This window comes from Ranitomeya imitator, chromosome 3, assembly GCF_032444005.1.
Source record: "Ranitomeya imitator isolate aRanImi1 chromosome 3, aRanImi1.pri, whole genome shotgun sequence".
In the NCBI taxonomy this organism is placed as follows: Eukaryota; Metazoa; Chordata; class Amphibia; order Anura; family Dendrobatidae; genus Ranitomeya; species Ranitomeya imitator.
The window spans coordinates 166,770,499-166,792,123 of NC_091284.1; the positions used below are offsets into that span (position 1 = coordinate 166,770,499).

Sequence of the window (21,625 nt, forward strand, 5' to 3'; positions counted from 1 at the left end):
AAAGTATAATGCACCCCATAGTCATCCATAAAGTGTAATGCACCCCATAATCATCCATAAAATGTAATGCACCCCATAGTCATCTATAAAGTATAATGCACCCCATAGTCATCCATAAAGTGTAATGCACCCCATAGTCATCCATAATGTATAATGCACCCCATAGTCATCCATAAAGTATAATGCACCCCATAGTCATCCATAAAATGTAATGCAACCCATAGTCATTCATAAAGTGTAATGCACCCCATAGTCATTAATAAAGTGTAATGCAACCCATAGTCATTCATAAAGTGTAATGCACCCCATAGTCATCCATAAAGTGTAATGCACCCCATAGTCATCTATAAAGTATAATGCACCCCATAGTCATCCATAAAGTGTAATGCACCCCATAGTCATCCATAAAGTATAATGCACCCCATAGTCATCCATAAAGTATAATGCACCCCATAGTCATCCATAAAATGTAATGCAACCCATAGTCATCCATAAAGTATAATGCACCCCATAGTCATCCATAAAATGTAATGCACCCCATAGTAATTCATGTACTAGTATGGGCACTGATTTAAAAAAAATAATTAAATAAATACTCACCTTCCCTTCACACCCATGCCACACATGCCACACATGTCCTCTAGTGAAGCCGGCAGCTGACTTCGGCTTGTGACGGGACGTCACTGCCATGTGCCCTGTCACATCCACGCCGACATCAGCTGCAGGCCTCTGATTGTCCAGCAGCGTGTATTGTTGAGGGCTGACTCGATATGTCTGTGTGCCGCAATACTCTTCAACTACATGTGTGTCCGAGGGTGCACATTCAGGTCAAGTTTCTGCTGGCATCAACAGGCCCGGTTGCTGCGACCGTGATCGTTACGCCACTGGTCAGGGAACTTAGATTAGTGACACCACTCCCGTGCTGAAATAAGAACGGCGCTGGAGTGGTGCGTTAACTATACATTGTATTAAAAAATAATCACCATAAATACAGTTCAGAAAGGCCTCATTCAGGCATCTTATGTGAAAAAATCAACCAATTTTCATTAGTGTTTTGGACTACATTTTTATCAGTGTTTGGTCCGTGTGTCAGTTTTTACTATCAGCGTTTCATCCGTGATTTTCTCTCTCTTATGAAACACATAATTGCTAAGCTGCAAAAAAAATTGCTTACCCATTGCAATGTTACAACATATGACATCCATGTGCCATCTGTGATTTTCATAGGCCCATAGACAAATTTTATGGGTGATATTTATCAGTGACTAGGATCAAAAACAACGACATCTCTGATATTTTGTAGACACATGGTCCACAAAAAAATACAGCTATTGTATATGAAGAGCTTCATAGACTATAATAGGAACATGTTCTGTTCGTGAAAAGCAATGATGGACCACATGTGTGAAACACAGACATCTGAATAAGGCCTAAGGTTGGGTTCAGAAGAGCAAATGAATAATTGTCTGATTTTCATCCTGAAAAAACTGACGATTTTTATCCCTTTTGGAGCCGTTAAAAAACATTTTTTAAAAATGTAAAATTTAAAACAACATGTACAAAAATGTAAAAAAAAAAATGTACAATTTTCCATGTTAATAATTGCAATAATATTTAGAAAAAACAGAAGCAATACAGTTAATTATTATGGAATCCATATTTTTTGCGCTCCAATAGACTTGAACAGGTGAGCCTCATCCGAAATATTAGAAGAGAATAGTGAATGCTCTGGTTTTTTTACACAGACACTCGTTCTGTGTTAAAAAAATAAGTTACCGATCTGAATAGCTTTATCCAATAACATTGGTCCGTATCCTGTGTGGGTGGACATCATACTGCTCGTGTACAGATCATATTTAATTACGGTAAGTCCTAGTAGTGTTCTCTGAAGGCTACTAATCTCAATGCAGAAATAGAAAATGTATTATTGATTTTTCTAGGTAAGAGGGTATTGAATTATTTCTAGCATACAAATAGTTTCTTAGGCCAGTTTCATACATGCTTGAAACATGGATCTCATTTAAATCGGAAAACTCCAGCCTAAGATAACAGCTTCAAAGGCATGTAGGATGCCGTTAGCTCTGATCAGAAGAATCATTGCGGCAAATGATCCAATCCCTGGTAGACAGTGAAGAATTTGATGAGCTGATCCTGATGTTTTGTGGGTTTTGCAAAACTGCCATGTATCGTAAGGTACAGTATGATCACTGGCAATGGTCAGGTTGTAAAAATACCAGAACACTCAGTAGTTCTCATTCTTTCAACCACTGACAAACTGTTCCCTTCCTGGACCTCTACCTACCGTCTAACTTACAGATCCCTACTATAAAATTCTACTGGAATCAAATCTACAACCCGTGTTGAGGTTAAAAAATTCTTGCATAATCACTGGAAAACAGTGCTGTGATCCATGTGCTTGTCCAGATGGCAGACCCTGCTCGAGATACAGTACTGTATATACAGGTGCTTCTCACAAAATTAGAATATCATCAAAAAGTTAATTTATTTCAGTTCTTCAATACAAAAAGTGAAACTCATGTATTATATATAGTCATTACAGAGTCAAGTGTTTATTTCTGTTAATGTTGATGATTATGGCTTACAGTCAATGAGAACCCAAAAGTCATTATCTCAGTAAATTAGAATACTTTATAACACCAGCTTGAAAAATCATTATAAAATCTGAAATGTAAGCCTACTGAAATGTAAGTTCAGTAATTGCACTCAATACTTGGTCTGGGCTTCTTTTGCATCAATTACTGCATCAATGCGGCGTGGCATGGAGGCGATCAGCCTTTGGCACTGCTGAGGTGTTATGGAAGCCCAGGTTGCTTTGATAGCAGCCTGCAGCAGCATTGTTGGGTCTGGTGTCCTTCATCTTCTCTATGGGGTTAAGGTCAGGTGAGTTTGCTAGCCAATCAAGCACAGTGATACTGTTGTTTTTAAACCATGCATTGGTACTTTTGGCAGTGTGGACAGGTGCCTAGTCCTGCTGGAGAATTAAATTTCCATCTCCAAAAAGCAGAGGGAAGCATGAAGTGCTCCAAAATTTCCTGGTAGATGGCTGCGCTGACTTTGGTCTTGACAAAACACAGTGGATCTACACCAGCAGATGATATGGCTCCCCAAACCATCAATGATTGTGGAAACATCACACTACATCTCAAGCAGCTTGGATTGTGTGCCTCTCCACTCTTAGTCCAGACTCTGGGAACTAGATTTCCAAATGAAATGCAAAATTTGCTTTAATCAGAAAAACAACACCTTGAACCACTGAGCAACAGGTGAGTTCTTTTTCTCCTTGGCTCAGGTAAGACACTTCTGGCATTGTCTTTTGGGCATGAGTGGCTTGACACAAGGAATGCAACACTTGTAGCCTGTGTCCTCCAGGAGAAGTCCTCTCCTTGTTAATCTCCCCCAAATTTTTCAATGGCCTTTTCTTAATCCTTTCAAGGCTGCGGTTATCCAGGTTCCTTGTGCACCTTTTTCTATCACACATTTTCCTTCCACTCAACCTTCCATTAATATGCTTGGATTCAGCACTCTGAACAGCCAGCTTCTTTAGCAATGATTTTTGTGGCTTACCCTCCTTGTGGAGTGTGTCAATGACTGCCTTCTGGACATCTGTCAAATCAGCCGTCTTCCCCATGATTGTGGAACCTACCGAAACAGACTAAGGGACATTTTTAAATGCTTAGGAAGCCTTTGCAGGTGTCTTTTGCTAATTATTCTAATTTACTGAGATAATGACTTTTGGGCTTTCATTGGCTATAAGCCATAATCATCAACATAAACAGAAATAAGCACTTGAAATAGATCACTCCGTTTATAATGACTCTATATAATATATGAGTTTCACTTTTTGTATTGAAGCACTGAAATAAATTAACTTTTTGATGATATTCTAATTTTGGAAGAAGCACCTGTACCCTTGAAACTAGTTCTGTCACAGCCTTGAAACAGATGGTGCTAGCGGGACTTCTTTTGACAGACCAGGTTGTCAGATGGGAAGAACAGCAATATTACTTGTGTGTTTTTTGTAGCGGCTGCTGCTCCTTGTACGTACAGACCTACTCATATGTTTTCAGACTTAGACAAAATTTGGTTTCTAGAGTTAACTGCTTCATTGGGTTCATGGTTTTTAGATCTTCTAGTCAGATATTTCTTTCTTCCTTTATTTAGATAATTTTATGATGAAATACAATTATAACAATTATAAGACTCAAAAATTCAAATGAGCAGATACTGAGAACCAGAATTAGCACATATAACTAGATATAGTAAAGCCCATCTAGATAATCCTAATCCTAGAAAAAACATTTCTTAGAACATTTGGTCCTAATTAATCGGCCAGCGTAATATTCCAGGTATCCCATAAATGCCCACACGTGTAAATAGGCTAATAAATGAACGCTGATTGATTTGTATACAATCAGTAAATGATCATTTTATGGGCTGAAATCGTCTTATCAAAATAGGAATGAAGTGGTGCTGTGCAGTGTATACAGTATATACGGAATAAGAGCAGACACTGAGAATAACCCTCAGTACATTGGACAGGAGAAGTGTTTCTATATATATTAATATAAGTTCAGTGTCCGTCTTCCATGCTCTAAGGTTCATCTGACTTGATAGGTGGTGAACAAAGAAATGTAAGTGAATGAGTACAGCTGATACACCCTCACAGTTACTCACTGCCATGCCAGTATTACTGCTTCTTCTACGTGACTGGAGTCTGAAAATGATGGGAAGTGCCGGCAGCCAGTGGAAAGAAAAGCTTGCTTAAGTGGAATTTATTCCTCCTAGTTGTGCATCTCCTGGCTCCTTATGTTTTTGTGAGTTTCCACTACTCATGTCAGCCTTTGTCACATGCATTGTACAAAAGTAGTTAATTGAAACTACAAAATTGAGGGAAAAAAAGATGTGGCACTCACCGGTCGGAATGAATGTGAAAAAGTCCTTAATTCCATTCCTTGGGATTAGGACTAAAACATGATGTGCAGGTTACAGAGGCATGCCGGGAGAAGCACAAAGGTTGACAACCATTTTGGATAACCTCTGCTATTCCTAGAGTTTTGAGTCCAGTGGACGGTCCTATCAGTGACTGACAGCTGTCTATGTAAAAGCGTGCATAGAAAAGGGGCTGTCAGTTACTGATAGGACCGTCCACTGGACACAAAACCCTAGAAGGAGCAGAAGTTTAAATGATGAAAACACAATTTATACTGAATACTTTCTCACAAATCTATACATTAGTCTGCTCAGCTCCCCCTGCTCTATATCATGGTGCTTGCAGTTTAAACTGCATTTTCATGGTGACAGATTCCCTTTAAATATTTTATTACATTCCACAAAATCCTTTTGGATTCTGGTGTGTCGATGAACTGAGGATGTGGTTTATAAGGCAGACGATCTCCATGTGATTTTATTTTTGTGGTTGCTCCATAATAATATCATTCATTCAGGTTTCTTCTTATGATCAGCGCATAGTTCGGGTTTTCTACATAGAGCTCTATGAGGGACAGGCTAGACAGAGTGGGGCTCGATATCGTACAAGTGATTTATCCAAATCACTGCAGGGACTTCTAATAAAGAAGAACATATTTAGTGAAACAGTTGTTTCAAAATAGTAAACCTATTTAACCTAAATTTTTGTCCCATGTCCCCCTACGAATTTTTAAACAAAGGGTATAGAAACATACACTGCTCAAAAAAAATAAAGGGAACACTAAAATACCTTATTCTAGATATCACTGCATTAAATATTCCAGTTGCAAATCTTTATTCATTACATAGTGGAATGCGTTGAGAACAATTAAGCATAAAAATGATCAATATAAATCAAAGTGAATATCACATGGAGGTCTGGATTTGGAATGATATTCAAAATCAAAGTGGAAAATCAAAATACAGACTGATCCAACTCCAGTGGAAATATCTCAAGACAAGGAAATGAAGCTAAGTAATGTGTGTGACCTCCATGTGCCTTTATGAACTCCCTAAAGCGCCTGGGCATGGTACTGGTGAGGCGGTGGATGTTCCACTGAGGGATCCCCTTCAAAACCGGGATTAGAACATCAGTCAACTCCTGAACAGTCTGTGGTGCAACGTAGCATTGGTGAATGGAGCGAGACATGATGTTCCAGATGTGCTTGTTTGGATTCAGGTCTGGGGAACGGGCAGGCCACTCCAAAGTATCAGTACCTTCATCATGTAGGAACTGCTGACACATTTCAGCCACATGAGGCCTAGCACTGTCATCGATCAGAAGGAACCTAGGGCCCAGTAACCTGCATATGTTCTCACAATGGGTCTGAGGCTCTCATCCCAGTACCTAATGGCAGTAAAGGTACCTCTGGCTAGCACATGGAGGCCCTCCAAAGAAATGCCTACCTACACTATTACTGACACACTGCCAAACCAGCCATGCTGGAGGATGTTGCAGGCAGCAGAAAAACGTTATCCAGGGTGTCTCCAGACTGTCACATCTGTCACATGTGCACAGTGTGAACCTGCTCTCACCCGTGAAGAGCACAGGGTGCCAATGTCGAATCTGCCAATTTTGGTGTTCTCTGGCAAATACCCATCGCCCTGCACGGTGTTGGGCTGTAAGCACATCACCCACTTGTGGACATCAGACCCTCATACCACCCTCATGGAGTCTGTTTCTGACAGTTTGAGCAGACATGTTAGTGTCCTGCTAGAGGTCATTTTGCAGGGCTCTGGCACTGCTTCTCTTGTTCCTCCTTGCACAAAGGAGGAGGTGGTAGCAGCCCTACTGCTGTGTTGTTGCTCTCCTACGGCCCCCACCACATCTCTGGGTGTACTGGCCTGTCTCCTGTTATTTGCTCCATGCTCTGGACACTGTGCTGACAGACACAGCTAACCTTCTTGCTACAGCTCGCATTAATGTGCCATCTAGGATGAGCTGTACTATCTGAGCAACTTCTGCTTCATGCTACTGTACATCTGGGGGTGAGAGCAATGACAAAATGCAAAAGTGACCAAAACAACAGCCAAAAAGGATGAGAGCAGAGAAATGGTCTGTGGTCACTCCCTGCAGAACCACTCCTTTATAGGGGTTTTCTTGCTAATTGCCTGTCATTTCTACATGTTTTCTGTTCTATTTTCACAATAGCAGGATAAATTGATCCATAGTAACATAGTAACATAGTAACATAGTTAGTAAGGCCGAAAAAAGACATTTGTCCATCCAGTTCAGCCTATATTCCATCATAATAAATACCCAGATCTACGTCCTTCTACAGAACCTAATAATTGTATGATACAATATTGTTCTGCTCCAGGAAGACATCCAGGCCTCTCTTGAACCCCTCGACTGAGTTCGCCATCACCACCTCCTCCGGCAAGCAATTCCAGATTCTCACTGCCCTAACAGTAAAGAATCCTCTTCTATGTTGGTGGAAAAACCTTCTCTCCTCCAGACGCAAAGAATGCCCCCTTGTGCCCGTCACCTTCCTTGGTATAAACAGATCCTCAGCGAGATATTTGTATTGTCCCCTTATATACTTATACATGGTTATTAGATCGCCCCTCAGTCGTCTTTTTTCTAGACTAAATAATCCTAATTTCGCTAATCTATCTGGGTATTGTAGTTCTCCCATCCCCTTTATTAATTTTGTTGCCCTCCTTTGTACTCTCTCTAGTTCCATTATATCCTTCCTGAGCACCGGTGCCCAAAACTGGACACAGTACTCCATGTGCGGTCTAACTAGGGATTTGTACAGAGGCAGTATAATGCTCTCATCATGTGTATCCAGACCTCTTTTAATGCACCCCATGATCCTGTTTGCCTTGGCAGCTGCTGCCTGGCACTGGCTGCTCCAGGTAAGTTTATCATTAACTAGGATCCCCAAGTCCTTCTCCCTGTCAGATTTACCCAGTGGTTTCCCGTTCAGTGTGTAATGGTGATATTGATTCCCTCTTCCCATGTGTATAACCTTACATTTATCATTGTTAAACCTCATCTGCCACCTTTCAGCCCAAGTTTCCAACTTATCCAGATCCATCTGTAGCAGAATACTATCTTCTCTTGTATTAACTGCTTTACATAGTTTTGTATCATCTGCAAATATCGATATTTTACTGTGTAAACCTTCTACCAGATCATTAATGAATATGTTGAAGAGAACAGGTCCCAATACTGACCCCTGCGGTACCCCACTGGTCACAGCGACCCAGTTAGAGACTATACCATTTATAACCACCCTCTGCTTTCTATCACTAAGCCAGTTACTAACCCATTTACACACATTTTCCCCCAGACCAAGCATTCTCATTTTGTGTACCAACCTCTTGTGCGGCACGGTATCAAACGCTTTGGAAAAATCGAGATATACCACGTCCAATGACTCACCGTGGTCCAGCCTATAGCTTACCTCTTCATAAAAACTGATTAGATTGGTTTGACAGGAGCGATTTCTCATAAACCCATGCTGATATGGAGTTAAACAGTTATTCTCATTGAGATAATCCAGAATAACATCCCTCAGAAACCCTTCAAATATTTTACCAACAATAGAGGTTAGACTTACTGGCCTATAATTTCCAGGTTCACTTTTAGAGCCCTTTTTGAATATTGGCACCACATTTGCTATGCGCCAGTCCTGCGGAACAGACCCTGTCGCTATAGAGTCACTAAAAATAAGAAATAATGGTTTATCTATTACATTACTTAGTTCTCTTAGTACTCGTGGGTGTATGCCATCCGGACCCGGAGATTTATCTATTTTAATCTTATTTAGCCGGTTTCGCACCTCTTCTTGGGTTAGATTGGTGACCCTTAATATAGGGTTTTCATTGTTTCTTGGGATTTCACCTAGCATTTCATTTTCCACCGTGAATACCGTGGAGAAGAAGGTATCAGTGTTGCTTAAGAAGTATAATCAGTGTTGCTTCATAGCTGGACAGGTTGATTTCCCAGAAGTGTTATTGACTTGGAGTTACATTTTGTTTTTAAGTGTTCCCTTTATTTTTTTGGGCAGTGTTTATTGCTCCCAGAGACTCTTCTATAAACCTCCTTAGGCCATGTTCACACAGTGCGTTTTTTACCACGGAAACGCAGCGGTTTTGCCGCTGCGGTTCCGCGGCTGTTTTCCATGCAGGGTACAGTACACTGTACCCTATGGAAAACAGGACCCACTGTGCACATGGTCCTGAATTGAAAAAAAAAACCGCACTGATTAGCTGCGGTAAAAAAGAAGTACCATGTCACTTCTTTTTGTAAAACAGCAGCGGTTCTGCACCCATAGACCTCCATTGTGAAGTCAAACCCGCAGTAAAACCCGCAGATCAAAAATAGATCTGCGGGTTTTATTGCGGTTCGTGGTGCAGAACCGCTGCAGCAGGAAGTGCGGGGAAGCGGGCGGAAGTGCGTGGGTGGAGTGTGGCTGCCCCGATCCCACCCCCCCATGCTCCGATGCCCCTCCCCCGTGCTCCGATGTCACCCCCCCGTGCTCCGATGCCCCCCCCCGTGCTCCGATGCCCCCCTCCGTGCCCTAATCTCCCCCCCTTATACTTACCCGGCCTCCCGGTGTCCGTCCGGCCGTCTTCTCCCTGGGCGCCGCCATCTTGCAAAATGGCGGGCGCATGCGCAGTGCGCCCGCCGAATCTGCCGGCTGGCAGATTCGTTACAAAGTGCATTTTGATCACTGAGATATAACCTATCTCAGTGATCAAAATAAAAAAAATAGTAAATGACCCCCCCCCCCCCTTTGTCACCCCCATAGGTAGGGACAATAAAAAAATAAAGAATTTTTTTTTTTTTTTTCACTAAGGTTAGAATAGGGGTAGGGTTAGGGGTAGGGTTAGGGGTAGGGTTAGGGTTAGGGGTAGGGTTAGGATATTTTCAGCCATTTTAACCCTAAAAAAATTCCTAGAAAATACACAGACTCTGGCTAGAAAACTGCATCAAAAAACGCATCAAAAAAGGACCAAAAAAGGACCAAAAAAAGGACCTGTGTTTTCTGCTAAGAGCTGCAGTTTTTTAAAAAACAGTCCTGAAAAAAAAAGGATGGAAATCAGGAACGTGTGAACATACCCTTATTTTAGTTGATGTTGCTTGATGTAACCCTCTGAAATAATATTTTTGGATAAATTTAATTTACATTTAATTATAAATCTGTGCACAGGCGTCCCGCTGCTTTGGTTTTTTGAGAGATAAAGTAGAGTTTGCATTGAATCATTTTTTTGATGGTTGTCATTAATTAAATCCCCCTCCCTTTCTACCATTTGTAAATGAGCAAATGTCTGCCAAATCAAACTACACATTGTCTACATTTGTAGTCTGTAACAATGGAGACAAATCAAGACTTTTTCAAAACTTATTTTTTTAAGCCATGCCATAATAAACTTGGTTGACACAATTGTCCTTAAGTTCTCCACATTATGTGCAGATATTAATTTTGGAGACTTCAACATTAACATTGTTTATGAATTTATTGTAGATCTGGAGTATGAAGCAAGATGTATGTGTACATGACCTGCAGGCCCACAATAAAGAAATTTACACAATCAAGTGGAGTCCGACGGGTCCTGGAACCAGCAATCCAAACGCAAACATAATGTTAGCAAGGTAAAACACAGAAGCGATTGCATACTGATAATATATATTCTGTGCATATTTATACTGATTGTCTTTGCAATATACAGTTTATACTTTGGCTTTCTGTACAATTATAGATCTGGTTTAAGTAGCAACCTGATGTGACCTACGGTATATATTTTTATGACTTTTCTGCGATTAATAATACATGAGTGTTCAGCAAAATTCAGCTTGTTGTCCTATTTGGTTACAGTGCATCATTTGATTCAACAGTCCGGCTTTGGGATGTTGAGAGAGGCGTTTGCATTCACACATTAACCAAACATCAAGAACCTGTCTATAGCGTAGCCTTTAGTCCTGATGGAAAGTATCTGGCCAGTGGCTCATTTGACAAATGCGTACATATATGGAACACTCAGGTAGGTTTAATGTTAGGAAATGTTGACACCATGTTTTTTTATTATTTTTTTGGGAGCCCATTCGTGATGGATACCACTTTATGTCATTTGTCAAAGGCATTTATTTTGATATACATGTGCTGAGCTTATTAATAGTCTTAGCAGATGTATTTAAAGAAACAACATTATAGCCTACGGCTGACATACAAACGTGGTCAAAATTGTTGGCAAAAGTAATACTAAAGTAATAAAAGTAATAATAAATAAAAAATCTATGAAAATGAACAAATAAAAGTCAGACATTGCTTTTCAACCATGGTTCCACAGAATTTAAAAAAAATAAAACTCATGAAATAGGCCTAGACAGAAATGATGGTACCCCTGAAAATAATGGGACAAAATGGACATGTTACATCAAGGTGTGTCCACTAACACAGCACAGGTGTCTACAGTCGTGGAATCAGTGAGTAGGCCTGTATTTAGAGCTATAGATACTCACTGTGCTGTTTGGTGTTTATCACACTCAACATGCACCAGAGGAAGCGAAGGAAAGAGTTGTCTCAGGAAATTAGAAAGAAAATTATATACAAACATGTTAAAGGTAAAAGTTATAAGACTATCTCCAAGCAGCTTGATGTTCCTGTGACTACAGTTACACATATTATTTTATTATATTTTATTTATATGATCCATGGGATTGTAGCCAACCTCCCTGGTCGTGAGCGCAGAAGGAAAATTGATGACAAATCAAAGAGATGGATAACAAGAATGGTAACAAAAGAGCTCAGAAAAACTTCTAAACAGATTATAGGTGAACTTCAAACTCAAGGAACATCAGTGTCAGATTGCACCATCCGTTGTTGTATGAGCCAAAGTGGACATCATGGGAGACGACCAAGAAGGGCACCATTGTTGAAAAAATATCATAAAAAGCTAGACTGAAATTTGCCAAACTACATGTTGACAAGCCACAAAGCTTCTGGGAGAATGTCATATGGACAGATGAGACAAAAATGGAACTTTTTGGCAAGGCACATCAGCTCTATGTTCACAGATAGAAAAACGAAGCATATCACGTAAAAAATACTGTCCCTACTGTGAAATATGGAGGAGGCTCTGTTATGTTCTGGGGCTGCTTTGCTGCATCTTGCACAGGGTGTCTAGAATCTGTGCAGAGTACAATGAAATCTCAACACTATCAAGGGATTATAGAGAGAAATGTGCAGCCCACTGTCAGAAAGCTTGGTCTCAGTCATAGGTCATTGGTCTTGCAACAGGATAATGACCCAAAACACACAGCTAAAAACATCCAAGAATGGCTCAGAGGAAAATATTGGACTATTCTGAAGTGGCCTTCTATGAGCCCTGACCTAAAACCTATTGAGCATCTTTGGAAAGAGCTGAAACATGCCGTCTGGAAAAGGCAACCTTCAAACACAAGACAACTGGAACAGTTTGCTCTTGAGGAGTGGGTCAAAATACCTGTCGAGAGGTGCAGAAGTCTCATTGACAGTTACAGGAATCGTTTAATTACAGTGATTGCCTCAAAAGGTTGTGCAACAAAATATTAAGTTAAGGGTACCATCATTTCTGTCCTGGCATATTTCATGAGCTTTGCAATGTCTGACTTTCATTTGCTAATTTTCATTGATTTTTTAATTATTATTACTTTTGTCAGATTCAAGTTATTTCTGTGACCATTGTGGGTTTTTCTGTCATTAAATGAGAGGTACCAACAATTTTGACCACGCATGTATGCCACTGTTAGGGCGTGTTCAGACATCAGTTTATCTCATACAGTAACTGATAACTATCTCTGTGTTCTACATTGGGCTGTTTAGATGTCCAATTTTTAACTCAGATTGAGTGGTCTGTTTAAAAATATTGAACCATGTCCAATTTTGATCCAAGAGTCAGATAAAAATCGGCAATGGAAGGCTATGGGTACATGAAAAAAATCGAACTTCTTCACTCTCAGGGTCTTTGTAGTCTCCAACCTTCTCCACTTCTTCACCCATGGCATTATCAACTGTCCGCTCATCCTCAACAAGAGTCAGTTGGATCACTTCTTTGTGGCCCTTGCTACTTCGGCGATGGGAGGATTTGCCGTCCTTGTTGGGCCCTTCCTTACTGTACTCCTGTCAGTTTATATAGTCACCATCAACCTCAGAGTCTGTGTCACACCCCACAGTATGGTGAACCCTTCAGTTGCTCTCTAAGGCTATTTTCACACTTCCGTCTTTTCAGATCCATCACAATCCGTCGATTTTTGAGAATGCAGGATCCTGCATTTTCCCATAGATTTGTATTAGCGACGGATTGTGATGGATGGCCATCCGTTTCATCCGTCGTGCACTTGATCCCTCATAAAATAGTGGTCCGTCGTGCAGAGAAAACGTTCATTGTAACGCTTTATGTGCACGTCGGAAAATCGTTCAGCGACGGATCCTGCGCTGCCCGTCGTCGGCTACAATGGAAGCCTATGGACGCAGCTGACTGTCACACACTGGAATCCAGCGACGGATCCAGTTTTTCCCTGCTGAGCATGCCCAGAAGGATTTTCTAGTCCGGGAAAAAGTCTCTCTCTCTCTCGTCCCCAGACATTAAATTCCCAGAATTTCTCTACGACGGATCCGTCATTACACTGGATCCGTCGCACACGTTTTTACATATTTTCATGACGTCCATCGATACATCATTTTGCTGCACCACGACGGACCCCAGAAAACAGAAGTGTGAAAGTAGCCTTACTGGGAGTCAGCTCCCCTCTTTTTTGCTTCCCCATCACTCCCAGTCATACCATGGTACACTACAGGTGATGTCAGGTCAGTACGTTGGGAAATACATACCTTCCTCTGGTCACCCCTTCTTCTGAACCATCAATGTTGAGAGGTGTAAGTGGCGTAATGTACCCATCTCCATCACCATAGAGCCCTTCATTCTCCTGCTGTAGAGGAGCTTCCTTCTCCAACAAATCCAGGAACAGCCTAGAGTCCCGGCCTACTACCACTGGATAGGATAAGTTCAGGACTACCACAACATCATGTCTGGCAATGACATTGGCGGTCTCAAGGATCACCCTGGACACGGGATAGTCTTTAATGTCCCCATAGATGCAGATGACCCAGATCTTCCTTTTGGGTAGTATATATACATTTGGGTAGCCCCACTAGGGTCACCAAACTCCCAGAATCGACCAGTCCAACCAAGCCCTCTGCATCCATCTGCAGGGCACACTCACGTAGCCCCATGCCCGGTGAGTAGTTCATACGACAGACTGGACACACATAGTACACTTGTCCCTGGCAACAGTTTGTCTGCGCCACCACTTTTTGGGATTCCCTGCTCCCTTTCGGTCACCTACCCCCTTTTGAGACTCCACCCCCTTTGGGGCAACCACCCCCTTTTGGGATACCACCTATTTTGGGATTCCGCCCCATTTTGGGCAACTACCCTTTTTCGGATACCGCCCCCTTTTGGGACTCTGCCCCCTTTTGAGCAACTGCCCTCTTTTGGGATACCGCCCCCTTATGGGACACCGCCCCCTTTTGGAACACTGCCCCCTTTTGGGCAACTACCCCTTTTTGAGATACTGCCCCTTTTGGAACTCCGCCCCTTTTGAGCAACTACCCCTTTTGAGATTCCGCCCCTTTTTGGGACTCCTGCAGATGCCCATGGATCACAGAGTGATAGAACTCCTCAAGAGCGTCCCTGCAAACCGCTTCACAAATGGCTGCTTTGCCTTCCATGGCTGTCACTGGACCTCCTGGGACTGCACACCGATCCACACCATGCATTTTCCACAACTCCTTCTGTGGTCACTCCAGGTCCTGGCACGCTTCTCCGAGCCACAGCAAACCTGGGTTGATGCTCTTGAAACCTTTGTAACCCCACCGAGTTACCGCATGCAGCTTTACTCTTCATGGCCTCCACTGAGCCGCAGCCAGATGCCTGCTTCCGCGTGTGCTGTTGCAGTGGTATCATTGCCCCTAGCAACCAGGCTGCACTGCTGCAGAATCCAGAAGACATGCACCTCGTCCGTTGCCCCATTAACCAAGTTTGTAGGCCTCATCCTTTGCCCCTAGCAGCAAGGCTACAAGAATGCCCTTAGCAGTCTCCACCACATCTGACGTAGCGATCACTAGCGGGTCGGGGTATACTCGCATGGCAGCGATATTTGAATACACAGAAGCAGATTCTCTTTTAAGCAAGTCCAAAACAAGGGGGTTTATTTAAGCCCCATAAACCACTCTATAAGCCCTGGTAGGCATGTGAACAACCCAGAACCCACAAACAGTCTATTCCAATCCGGTTCCGTTGGCACAGTTCCAATGTCTGATTTCGGTCAGAACACAATGCCCCAGGCTCTGGATTACCTGGCTAACAGTACCTCAGGTTTCCAGCCTGGCTTCCTCTGGCTCCTGTCCATAATCCAGACCCTTGGTGTCTCCTGGACCTTCAGCAGCTCCAGCCAGCTTCAGTCTCACACATGGACATCCTCCATGTGGTGCAACCAGGAAGACACATAGGGCCTGCCTGTCGTCATAGGAGCACACCCCTTGGGAGGTATATATATATATATATATATATATATATATATATATATATATATATATATATAGATCTCCTCTGCGATGTCCTTTTTCTAAGCTAAACAAGTCCATCTTTTCCAACCTCTCATCATATGACACGCCTTCCATCCCCTGTAATAATCTAGTTGACCGACTTTGAAGTGATTCTAACTTCTGAATATCTTTTTTAAAATCTGAAGCCCGAAACTTGAAAACTTGATCCCATATTTTAGGTGTGGCCTCACAAGCGGGGTAACAATTTGTTGGGATCGCAGGATTTTATCTATCTTTTTATACTCCCTAAAATCTTGTTTGTTTTTGCAGCTGCTGCTTGAAATTGAGTACTGCTACTCAGCTTACTTATAACCACAATACTCAAGTCCTTCTCCTGTTCTGTAGTCCCAAGTATGCTCCCATTTAATGTATATACAGCAATAGGATTACTCCTTCCTGGGTGGATTACTCCACATTTATCTACATTAAACCTCATTTGCCAAGTGTTTGCCCATGCAGACATCTTATCCAGATCATTTTTCAGTATTGTAATGTCAAGGTCAGATTTTAATATCTCACATAGTTTGAGACTGACACTTTACTCTCAATCCCATCCGCAACAAGGTCATTAGTAAAGACATTAAAAAGAATTGGTATTAGCACAGATCCCTGCGGTCTCCACTGCTGACTGTATCCCATTTAGGGAACATACCATTTACGACGACTCTTTGTTCCTGTCTTTAAGCCAATTCCTTATCCGTTTGCATATTGTTTCTCCCCAGTCCTTGCTTCTGTAGCTTCAGTATAAGTCTGTTATGTGGAACAGTATCAAATGCCTTTGCAAAGTCCAGATAAATCACATCAGCTGCAATATAGACATATTGTAAATGGTGTGGTACAGAACATTATTAACAGCAGTCTGTAATGGTGGCAAATGCCCCATCTGTAACATGAAGTTACTGGACCCCTGATTCAAAATCTGTTAAAGGGGACTCATCAATCATATGCCAGATTAAAATAGTGATGTTTGTTTTTGTAACAGTGGGGTCTTTGGGCCACCTCAGGTACTAGGGTCCAGAGTGACTGCTACCTCTACACCATCTATAGTTATGTCTCTGCTGGAATAAGAAAATAAAACAGTAACAGGTCTACTTCAGTACCCCCTCTAGCTACGCCCCTGCTGGAAAAGCAAAAATCATATTAATAATGCTTCAGCTTATTGGTACGCTGTAATATTAACACTAAAAATTGCAGTACATGTTCAGAAATTTCTAGTGATTTTTTTTTGGTTTACCAACAATACTATACCAGAGAATTGCAATCTCCATGATACAATCAATGTAGGATGGGCCTGTACATTTCTCAAATCCTTCATGCGCAATGTTTTTCATTCTGTCTTCAACCTTGCAGAAACAATGAACTTGAAGGGTCTATGTCATGATCAACCGATATCCACAGGATAGTTGTGACCTCCATAGATTGCGAGAATGGTGGTCATGTGTCCTCATTTGTATAGAATGGTTGTGCACATGTGTGGCCATCTCTGCATGGTCACATATCATCATTATCGCACCCACAGAAGTAAAAGGAGCAATGGCCACACTTACAAACTCCTAGTCCATTCATATTAGAAACACATATTCTAGCGATCAAAGGGGTCTCAACTCCCACTGCTCATACATTTATCACCTACAGTCATGGCCAAAAGTATTAACACCCATGCAATTCTGTCAGATAATACTCATTTTCTTCCTGAAAATGATTGCAAACACAAATTATTTGGTATTATTATCTTCATTTAATTTGTCTTAAATGAAAAAATCACAAAAAGAATTGTCCTAAAGCCAAATTCAATATAATTCCACTCCAAACATAAAAAAGGGGGTGGACAAAAGTATTGGCACTGTTCGAAAAATCATGTGATGCTTCTCTAATTTGTGTAATTAACAGCACCTGTAACTTACCTTTGGCACCTAGCAGGTGTTCGCAATAACTAAAGGTACCGTCACACTAGACGATATCACTAGCGATCCGTGACGTTGCAGCGTCCTCGCTAGCGATATCGTCCAGTGTGACAGGCAGCAGCGATCAGGCCCCTGCTGTGCTGTCGCTGGTCGGGGAAGAAAGTCCAGAACTTTGTTTCGTCGCTGGACTCCCCGCAGACATCGCTGAATCGGCGTGTGTGACATCGATTCAGCGATGTCTTCACTGGTAACCAGGGTAAACATCGGGTAACTAAGCGCAGGGCCGCGCTTAGTAACCCGATGTTTACCCTGGTTACCATCCTAAAAGTTAAAAAAACAAACACTACATATTTACCTACAGCCGTCTGTCCTCCAGCGCTGTGCTCTGCACTCCTCCTGCTCTGGCTGTGAGCGTCGGTCAGCCGGAAAGCAGAGCGGTGACGTCACCGCTCTGCTTTCCGGCCGCTGTGCTCACACAGACAGTACAGGAGGAGTGCAGAGCACAGTGCTGGAGGACAGACGGCTGTAGGTAAGTATGTAGTGTTTGTTTTTTTTTACTTTTAGGATGGTAACCAGGGTAAACATCGGGTTACTAAGCGCGGCCCTGCGCTTAGTTACCCGATGTTTACCCTGGTTACCGGCATCGTTGGTCGCTGGAGAGCGGTCTGTGTGACAGCTCTCCAGCGACCAAACAGCGACGCTGCAGCGATCCGGATCGTTGTCGGTATCGCTGCAGCGTCGCTAAGTGTGACGGTACCTTAAATTACACTTGCAGCCAGTTGACATAGATTAAAGTTGACTCAACCTCTGTCCTGTGTCCTTGTGTGTACCACATTGAGCATGGAGAAAAGAAAGAAGACCAAAGAACTGTCTGAGGACATGAGAAACCAAATTGTGAGGAAGCATGAGCAATCTCAAGGCTACAAGTTCATCTCCAAAGACCTGAATGTTCCTGTGTCTACCGTGCGCAGTGTCATCAAGAAGTTTAAAGCCCATGGCACTGTGGCTAACCTCCTTAGATGTGGATGGAAAAGAAAAATTGACAAGAGATTTCAAGGCAAAATCGTGCGGATGTTGGATAAAGAACCTCGACTAACATCCAAACAAGTTCAAGCTGCCCTGCAGTCCGAGTGTACAACAGTGTCAACCCATACTATCTGTCGGCGTCTGAATGAAAAGGGACTGTATGGTAAGAGACCCAGGAAGACCCCACTTCTTACCCCGAGACATAAAAAAGCCAAGCTGGAGTTTGCCAAAACACCTGAAAAAACCTAAAACATTTTGGAAGAATGTTCTCTGGTCAGATGAGACAAAAGTAGAGCTTTTTGGGCAAAGGCATCAACATAGAGTTTACAGGAGAAAAAAAGAGGTATTCAAAGAAAAGAACACGGTCCCTACAGTCAAACATGGCGGAGGTTCCCTGATGTTTTGGGGTTACTTTGCTGCCTCTGGCACTGGACTGCTTGACCGTCTGCATGGCGTTATGACGTCTGAAGACTACCAACAAATTTTGCAGCATAATGTAGGGCCCAGTGTGAGAAAGCTGGGTCTCCCTCACAGGTCATGGGTCTTCCAGCAGGACAATGACCCAAAACACACTTCAAAAAGCACTAGAAAATGGTTTGAGAGAAAGCACTGGAGACTTCTAAGGTGGCCAGCAATTAGTCCAGACCTGAATCCCATAGAACACCTGTGGAGAGATCTAAATATGGCAGTTTGGAGAAGGCACCCTTCAAATATCAGGGACCTGGAGCAGTTTGCCAAAGAAGAATGGTCTAAAATTCCAGCAGAGCATTGTAAGAAACTCCATTGATGTTTACCGGAAGTGGTTGTTGTGAATTCTGTTGTCGGGCTCCCTCCTGTGGTCGTGAATGGTACTTCGGCGGGTTCTGTCTATGGGCTCCCTCTGGTGGCTATGAGTGAAGCTGCTGCTTCTGAGGTTCCTTACACAGGTGACGTGGCTTATCCTTTGGTTGGCTGCTCTATTTTACTCCTCTCAGATCGTTACTCCATGCCAGCTGTCAATGTTTTTGCATTCGTTCAGTTCGCTCCTGGATCTCTCTGGTGACCTGCCTTCTCCTGCAGAAGCTAAGTTCCTTATTGTCTTATTTTGTTCTCTGTTTTCTTGTCCAGCTGGTTTTCATTATTTTTGTCTTGCTAGCTGGAAGCTCTGGGATGCAGAGAGGCCCCTCCGCACCGTGAGTCGGTGCGGAGGTCTTTTTTGCACACTCTGCGTGGTCTTTTGTAGGTTTTTGTGCTGATCACAAAGTTACCTTTCCTATCCTCTGTCTATTTAGTGAGTCTGGCCTCCCTTTGCTGAAACCTGTTTCATTTCTGCGTTTGTGACTTTCATCTTTACTCACAGTAAATATATGTGGGGGGCTTCCTTTACCTTTGGGGAATTTCTCTGAGGCAAGGTAGGCTTTATTTTCTATCTCTAGGGCTAGATAGTTCTTAGGCTGTGACGAGGCGCCTAGGTCTGGTCAGGAGCGCTCCACGGCTATTTCTAGTGTGTGTGATAGGATTAGGGCTTGCGGTCAGCAGAGCTCCCACATCCCAGAGCTCGTCCTGTATGAGGTTTAATTATCAGGTCATTCCGAGTGCTCCTAACCACCAGGTCATAACAGTACTGCTGGCCCAAAGTATTAATGCATCTCAATAGAGGGATAAGAGAACTTCTGAGACCATTTTTTTTTCTTTGCACTGTGTTTTGTCTTTCTTTTCCCCTAGACCTTTGGGTGGTTCAGGACACAGGTGTAGGTATGGACATTCAAGGTTTGTCCTCTTGTGTGGATCATCTCACTGCAAGGGTACAAAACATTCAAGATTTTGTGGTTCAGAATCCTATGTTAGAGCCTAGAATTCCTATTCCTGACTTATTTTCTGGGGATAGATCTAGGTTCTTGAATTTCAAAAATAATTGTAAACTGTTTCTAGCTTTGAAACCCCGCTCCTCTGGTGACCCTGTTCAACAGGTAAAAATCATTATTTCTTTGTTACGTGGTGACCCTCAAGACTGGGCATTTTCTCTTGCGTCAGGAGATCCTGCATTGCGTGATGTTGATGTGTTTTTTCTGGCGCTTGGATTGCTTTATGATGAGCCAAATTCAGTGGATCAGGCAGAGAAAATCCTGCTGGCTTTGTGTCAGGGTCAGGATGAAGCGGAGGTGTATTGTCAGAAGTTTAGAAAGTGGTCTGTGCTTACTCAGTGGAATGAATGTGCCCTGGCGGCAATTTTCAGAAAGGGTCTTTCTGAAGCCCTTAAGGATGTCATGGTGGGATTTCCCTCGCCTGCTGGTCTGAATGAGTCTATGTCTTTGGCCATTCAGATCGATCGGCGCATGCGTGAGCGCAAAGCTGTGCACCATATGGCGATATTCTCTGAGCATAGGCCTGAGCCTATGCAGTGTGATTGGACTTTGACCAGAGCTGAACGGCAAGAACACAGACGTCGGAATGGGCTGTGTTTTTACTGTGGCGAATCCACTCATGCTATTTCCGATTGTCCTAAGCGCACTAAGCGGTTCGCTAGGTCTGCCACCATTGGTACAGTACAGTCTAAATTTCTGTTGTCCGTTACTCTGATTTGCTCTCTGTCGTCCTATTCTGTAATGGCATTTGTGGATTCAGGCGCTGCCCTGAATTTGATGGACTTGGAGTTTGCCAGGCGCTGTGGTTTTTTCTTGGAGCCCTTGCAGTATCCTATTCCATTGAGAGGAATTGATGCTACGCCTTTGGCCAAGAATAAGCCTCAGTACTGGACTCAATTGACCATGTGCATGGCTCCTGCACATCAGGAGGATATTCGCTTTTTGGTGTTGCATAATCTGCATGATGTGGTCGTTTTGGGGTTGCCATGGCTACAGGTCCATAATCCAGTGTTGGATTGGAAATCTATGTCTGTGTCCAGCTGGGGTTGTCAGGGGGTACATGGTGATGTTCCATTGCTGTCAATTTCGCCATCCACTCCTTCTGAAATCCCTGAGTTTTTATCAGATTACCGGGATGTATTTGAAGAGCCCAAATCTGGTGCCCTACCTCCTCATAGGGATTGCGGCTGTGCTATTAATTTGATTCCTGGAAGTAAGTTTCCTAAAGGACGTCTGTTTAATTTATCTGTGCCAGAGCACGCCG

General features: G+C 42.7%; 1 protein-coding gene across 3 annotated transcripts in view; it reads left to right on the plus strand.

Moving 5' to 3' along the window:
• Positions 1-21,625, plus strand: part of TBL1X (transducin beta like 1 X-linked) — a 561,477-nt gene that overhangs the window by 533,099 nt on the left and 6,753 nt on the right. For all 3 annotated transcript variants that reach the window (XM_069761581.1, XM_069761583.1, XM_069761582.1), the window contains 2 exons: positions 10,467-10,594; positions 10,818-10,983. In XM_069761581.1, coding sequence (XP_069617682.1) covers positions 10,467-10,594; positions 10,818-10,983 — 294 coding nt within the window. The remainder of the gene's footprint in view (positions 1-10,466; positions 10,595-10,817; positions 10,984-21,625) is intronic.